Source organism: Sphaeroforma arctica, assembly GCF_001186125.1.
Source record: "Sphaeroforma arctica JP610 unplaced genomic scaffold supercont1.294, whole genome shotgun sequence".
Classification (NCBI taxonomy): Eukaryota; class Ichthyosporea; order Ichthyophonida; genus Sphaeroforma; species Sphaeroforma arctica.
In genome coordinates this window covers 60,327-67,595 of record NW_014040264.1, presented here as the reverse complement: position 1 = coordinate 67,595, position 7,269 = coordinate 60,327, and the positions used below count along the sequence as shown (strand labels likewise).

The window sequence follows — 7,269 nt, the reverse complement described above, 5'->3', positions numbered from 1 at the left end:
TAGAGTGATTAGTATCATGTTGTTCATGCAATAATACGCGGGTATATGTGAGTACCAGGAGAGTCTCTATCCCGACGTACGAACATCCCACATTGTTATATGCACTTCATCTAGCACATGGGAGGGTGTCTATGTCGAGCTCGTAAAAGTTATGTAAACTATGAACATGGTAGATGTTCTGGAATCGAACAGTCACAGCATGAGAAAGTATGCATACACTCGGTATACGACATTTAGATATGTACTTATATGATATATTATTTGTACAATATCTACATACCAGCTTCTGCCTTCAAGCAATGTCTAGCAAACCCAGACACGAGACTTTCCTAATAAGTCCTGGTTATTCACCTCTCTGCTAGCCTGCTTAAGCTGCAACACGTTTATATGCTATACTGAGGAATCCCATGTAGAGAACTATATCAACTGCTCACACACTCATATACACACACAGTATAGGATATGTGAATGTGCAGGCGTATATATATTACATATACGTAGCAGCCTCAACTACCCTTACACTCATATAGACACATACAGTATAATATATATAGTGCAGGTGTATATATAATACATAACATCTACCTACCAGCCTCAACTGCTCACAAACTCATATACACACACAGTATAGCATATATAAATGTGCAATTACATATATATATCACACTACATCCTCCTACCAGTCTTAACTGCTCATAAACTCATAGACACACACAGTATAACATATAGGAATGTGCAGGTGTTTAAAGATTACATCCACCTACCAGCCTCAACTACTCACACACTCATACCCACACACAGTCTAACATATACGAATGTGCAGGTGTATAAAGATTACATCCACCTACCAGCCTCGGCCTTTGAGCACTCAATAGGCACACCAGACTTGACCAGATGCTTGCGCAGCTTCCCCTGGATGTCCTCCTCTCTGCTCGCCTGCTGCAGCTGATAGTCTCCGATGTACGTAGCTGTGGACTTAAGCTCTGTGTACGATGACTCACGTGCGTCTCGGTATGAAGTTCGGTACGTGTAGTACTCTATCTCTGAGGCGGCATAGCACTCGTAGCCTGGGTGTTTGGCTTCGAGCAGCTCCAGTTGCTTCTTGAGGATTGTTCGCGGGGCCACTGCGTGTGGATGTGGGTGGCGTATGAGTACTCGGGTACGAATTCGAACGTATGTATGTATATATGTCAGTAAATATGTATGTGTGTCGGTAGGTATGTGTGTGTGTATGCATGTATATTCATATATATAACTTATATTCATATATATAACTATATACATACACACATACACATACACATACACATACACACACACACACACACACATATATATATATATGTATGTATGTATATGTATTTATGTATATATTATATAAATTATATATATATATATGTGTGTGTGTGTGTGCGCGTGTGTGTTTGTGTTTGTGTGTGTATGTGTGTATTAGTCATAGCTTCATCTAAGACCAGTGCTTTTGGATGCCCCTTATTCATCCTACCGAGTGGTACATTGTTTAACTGATCCCATATATATATTCATGAACATACCTCATCCTATTGAATGATTATAAATTTTCGTGCACATACACACCTGGAAACCCCTAAAACCCTAAACCCAAAAAACATTCACACCTGGACAGGGCACCCCATGGGCATCATTGACATCGGCTAAGACCAACGCTGTCTTCTCGTGCCATGAGCAGATGCGAATAGTAGACTCAAGCGGAGCCAGGCTAAGGTCACCAAAGCCTTTCTCCCAGTTGAATAGCTCGAATCCCTATTAGCATAGTAGTAATTTAGCTGTTCAGCGCCTACATGCAGATGCTAAACTCAATTTTGTCGACGTGTACTATGTACATGCACATGTACATGTGTGTATGTATATATATATGTACATGTACATGTGTGTATGTAACTATATGTACATGTACATGCGTGTATGTATCTTAATATGTACATGTGTATGTGTGTATATATCTCTATATGGCCATGCACATGTATATGTATATGTGTATTTCTAATGTACATGTACATGTATATGTGTATATGCATCTTTATATGTACATGTACATGTAAATATGTGTGTATATATTACATATAAAGACATCACAATTCACGGGCGTCTGACGAGTACTTAGATTGCGTGAGGTGTGGTGTGGTTCAGTTAAGTGGTACAATCTGGGCAAAAGTTCTATAAATAGAACACATCTTAATTTATGCACATGATACGGCAAATACTTGTGTCAATGAAGATTGAATAGCACAAACACAACAGAGTTGCAATATACTACCTCCCAGTACCTATAACGGCAACTTGTATTTGGTTGAAGACGCTACCACAGATATACATTCAATATGCGCATGAATACACATACCTTAGAAACGCGTATGAACACATATACGTTCAAATATGGGGGAGTTTCTTACTTGTCCATACAGACACACACGCTCACCTGTATAGGATTCATCTCGATGTCACAGGCCAGGAGATAGTTGCACACTTCTGTGTGAGGCGTTTCAATGTAGAAATCGGCCTCGATGCGCTTGCCACACAACTTGCCGTAGGTGTCGGTGAACCCAAGCACCACCGTAGCTATCTCGCCCGCTTTCACCTGTGAATGCGAGTTTAAAACAGTCACAACTAAGCTATACGTTTAATGTAGAAGGCGGTGTATATCCTGGCTCTAACTGTCTGCGATAGTACACAAGTGAATACGAACTGGAATCAGTCGCAAGTGAGCTATGCGTTAAGCTATACATTCCCTATATTCTGACTCTAACTGTCTACGAGAGTGGTACGTAAAACCTTTCTAATGAGGCCCGTCAGCGCTGATGTATTTATATAGCGATCAAGCTGTGAGTGGGAATGTATGGGCTGGGTAGGTCCGTACTTCTTTTCTGTGTGTTGTGGGTTCTTAAAGCTTTGTATGTACTCGACATTGAGACTTATGCTGTTGTATGCTGTCATTTATCACCTGCTAGATATATGAAAAATATTAAACCGGTTCTCCGAATTCAACTTATGCAGAGGGAGACTGTGCGTGCTATAAAAGGTGTTAATATTGGATATATGTTTATTGGGGGGGGGTGTATACGGGTGCGTATGTTTGGATGTTTGCACTCGAATGTATCTCTAGTGATGTTTGAGGTAGCAAGAGAGGTACAGAGAGAGACACTACTCATGTTATAGAGGTGTTTGTACTAGATATGTTTAATGAGGGGCATACAAATGTGTGTGTGTGGATGTTTCCACTCGAATGTATCTCTAGAGATGTGTGAAGCGGAGTTGTTTGGTATACGTGGATAGCAACGGTTGCCCGTTGACAAATCCCTGAAGTGTGATGGTATGACCTACCGCAAGCTGTTCCTGTCAGACAGTTTAATGGCTTGGATAGGAGAGAAACTGTAAGTGAGCAGTTTATACAAACATCCAATGAGAGACATTGAGATAAGGCTTTCCCCTCCCAAAAGTTCTTTTTAAAGGGCAATAAAGCATTTTCGACTGTATATGCAGATGCTAAAATATCGATAACATGTGTGGATGTGATCGTTATTCCGCATTTTGTATCAATACTACTGGTCGCCAAAGTAAAAGATTCAATCAAGTCTTTGTAGTATCACATGTCAAAAACCATATTTGGTAACAAGGAACTTTATTTTAATGAACATATATTTTTATATTTAAAGAAGCAATAAGTTGAAATGCTTTCACGGAGGCCATGTTGTAGGCGTTGTTATTATAGCGTAGGTTGTACTATTGCTGATAATCACCGAAGCATAAACATTGTACCATTATCGACGTTCTTCTTTCGATTATATAACAACTATCTATCGTATCACATATGGCAATGCCGTTATTGTATATGAACAATACTGGCCGATCAAAAGAATAAAATCACACACACAGGCTGCAATATAGATACACTAATCAGATCAGAATGATCAGAATGTACTGCACATAGTATGCAGCGCATCAATCACATCACATCAACAGACGCTGGTTTGAGTACATGGAAAATTCAGAGACCAAAGTATGAGATTTTAGGGACAGATGTGCATGTATATTAAATTAAGCCAATAAACATCTCTTAATATGACTCCGATAACTGTTATCGCAATGTTCCGATGTATATCAAAGCAATATTCTATGCGAGAAGTGCGTATGCACCTTTTTAGCTCTGTTGGATATAAGGTATTCTCATCTCTACCTAGACCCCACACGTCGCATACCTTATCCTTGAGCTGTTCCATGGTGATCATGCCCATGTTTTCATGATTCTTTCTAGGCATGTTGTCGTGAGTGGCGTTTCTTCCTATTAATACACCTGTGTGTGTGTGTGTGTGTGGCAGTTGACTATTGAGTGCTGAGGTGTTTGACTGTTTGTATTGTTGTGTTGACCCTTTTATTCTCATCCTCTGAACGAAATTATATCAGCTGGGGAACTTAGCCTGTATCATAAATACTGTTTTAATATTTTTGTTTCATCAATTTTGATAAGCCGGAGTAGGCCTCTTGTTGTCATTGCTTTTTAGTTTATCAAAAGATCGAGATGTTCGGTACGTACTTGCTTTTGTAAAAGCAATATCCCAGAGTCGGACGGCGGACCCAGTGGGTCAGACCCATTCCGACTCCGGGCCAGTCGGCCAGTCTAAATACCCAGAGTCCCAGCAGTCGTCTCCCAGTGGTATTGCACAGATATTTCCTTTTGAACTCGTGGAGACAAATATAATCGTGAACCAAAAGTTTACCCACAACGGGACTTCATAAATCAAACCATATAAATAGCAGCCGTAGTATTCGTTTATCAGTATGCTGAGACTCAGCCAAATAACGCTCTGGTCGCCTTTTACTACTGGAGTCAGTGTTTGAGTTTCACGTAAGCATATATCTTTACTTTATGGATAGTCCTCGTGACTACTACCATAATTACCTTCAAAAATAACAAAATAAAATTTCCGTCTGCAAGTTTATGCACTCTCTGCAAGTCTGTACCAGTACAAATATATGAATAGTATCCTTATTTGCGGATACCAGTTCAGCAAGTTTGTACTTCTTGTAAAAGCTTGTGAACAGAATGTTTATTTGCGGATATCAGTTCTTGCAAGTTTGTACTTGTAGAAACTTACTAAGCACGAATAGTTTCTTGTATTTATCTGCCGACATCAGTAGTATTTACTGGTAAGCTTATAAGTTATATCGTATTTATCAGTATTTGCCAATATCAGCTTCTGCAAGTATATACTGGTAAGCTTATAAGTAGTATTAGTATTTGCGAACATCAGCTTCTGCAAGTTTGTACTTGTAAGCTTTAATGGAAAGTTTCACTTGTAAGCTTTAATGGAAAGTTTTACTTGTAAGCTTTAATGATAAAGTTTTTAGTGGCAACGAGTATTTGCTGAAATCAGGAGGTCGCTTAGTCTTTAACAAATTGTCGCTTAGTCTTAAACAAAGTGTCGCTTAGTCTTAAACAAAGTGACATATTTGCAAGCTCCAGAGTCATATCCTTCATCCACCGGACGGTCGTTTTGCACTGTTTTCTAACATATTTTATTTTGATTTGCGAAATTCATTCGCACTATTCACTCGCACTATTTATTAACATCTACATGCGCCTCTGGGGACTCTAGGTCCTTTCAAAGCGCCTCTGGGAACTCTAGGTCCTTTCAAAGCGCCTCTGGGAACTCTAGGTCCTTTCAATGAGTTGCTGTTCCATGTAGCTCGTCCTCGTCATGTAGCTCGTCATTCATTTATCTGACTCGTCATGTAACTCTGCTTGTTGCGACAAATTATATCAATAGAGACTACACACTTACAGTTGACCACCACTTTAGCCACTCTAGCCCCCTAGGCCCAAAACGGAACGACACGAGCAAAGTGAGAATGCGCGATGTCATGGCTTCAGCTTTTTCCTGTGAGCAGAATAGAATAGAACAAGAGTTGAAGCTGTCTTTCTGAATGTACTGACGTTCGAAGTCCTGTGCACTTCAGTCAGTGACCAACCTTGGGGCCTGAGATAGTATCAAATCAATATTTCTTCGTTCGTAGTGATATGGTACACACACGAGCAGGTACTATATAGACTCGCTAAGTCCGATTGTATATGTGCTTTAAAGTATGACTCAAAATGGGGTAGTTCAATTTTTCCAATAGACTCCAAGTTACACGTCTGTGTGTACGTATATACGTATCAAATTTGTGTCCCCATAACATAGTTGGTTCTTGATGCCCAAGGCTACAATCTCACACCAACTGCTATACAAGGCCGACAAATCCCGGGCCTCCTACTCTGACTGGGATAGACAACTCGTGCGTAACCCAAAGTTTATTGCTCAACTCTATAGCCTTCAGATAGCCTTCTACATTAATTTTCCTTTCCTGGTTGAGAGTGCGTTGCTACGTGCGAAACCGAAAGTTTATTGCGCATCTCCATAGCCTTCAAATAACGTTTTAAATGAAACATCCTCTCTTGGTTGAGACTTGGTTGAGACTCCACGAATGGTGTTCACGTGTACAGCACCGCCTCCTGTCAGTAGTTGCATCTCACTTTCGAGATTTGCGTGTCGACTTGCCGGTTGTGAGCTTTTGCGACTGCGGGATGCAGAATGCGAAGTAGGTTGATATACTTAAAAAATGAAGAACCGGGATAAAAACGTATTCCAAAAAGGTACGTTCCAAAGGAAGCAATCGGATAGTGTACGACACTCCCTCTCATATGATGGTCCCGTTTCTGCGTATATGAGCATGCGTGTGCTTGTCGTGTCAGTATGCGCTTGTATGTATTTGTGTGAAGGCATGTGTGTACTTATGTTTGTGTACGTGTGCGTGATTGTGCTTTGTCGTACACTTTTCGTCGGCAGTAGTGGTTACATGGAGGCCCATTAAGTACGTTGAAATTTCACATTTGCTACTCTTATGGTCATTCTTTGAAATCCACCCCAATGTGATATGTACGGTTCCTGTTTGGATAAACAAAAACGTCTCATAAACAGATATCTACACACAGCCTATAATATATACACATATGTATACATACACATATTTTTAGATATACATATGTAAATAAATACATTTGAATACATGCACATATATATACACACATGAATATATACACATGAATATATATATAAATATATATATATATATATTGATATATATATATATATATATATATATATATATATATATATATATATATATGTGTGTAGTAGTATATATATAATATATATATATATATATATATATATATATATATATATATATATA

General features: G+C 39.2%; 1 protein-coding gene across 1 annotated transcript in view; it reads right to left on the bottom strand.

The window, feature by feature from the left end:
- SARC_04916 (hypothetical protein) overlaps window positions 1-4,397 on the bottom strand; it is a 7,684-nt gene extending 3,287 nt beyond the window's left edge. The window contains exons 1-4 of the mRNA XM_014301238.1: window positions 4,236-4,397; window positions 2,459-2,617; window positions 1,638-1,782; window positions 849-1,124 (exon numbers count right to left, since the gene is read on the bottom strand). Coding sequence (XP_014156713.1) covers window positions 849-1,124; window positions 1,638-1,782; window positions 2,459-2,617; window positions 4,236-4,295 — 640 coding nt within the window. The 5' untranslated portion in view covers window positions 4,296-4,397. The remainder of the gene's footprint in view (window positions 1-848; window positions 1,125-1,637; window positions 1,783-2,458; window positions 2,618-4,235) is intronic.
- Window positions 4,398-7,269: the final 2,872 nt, after the last annotated feature.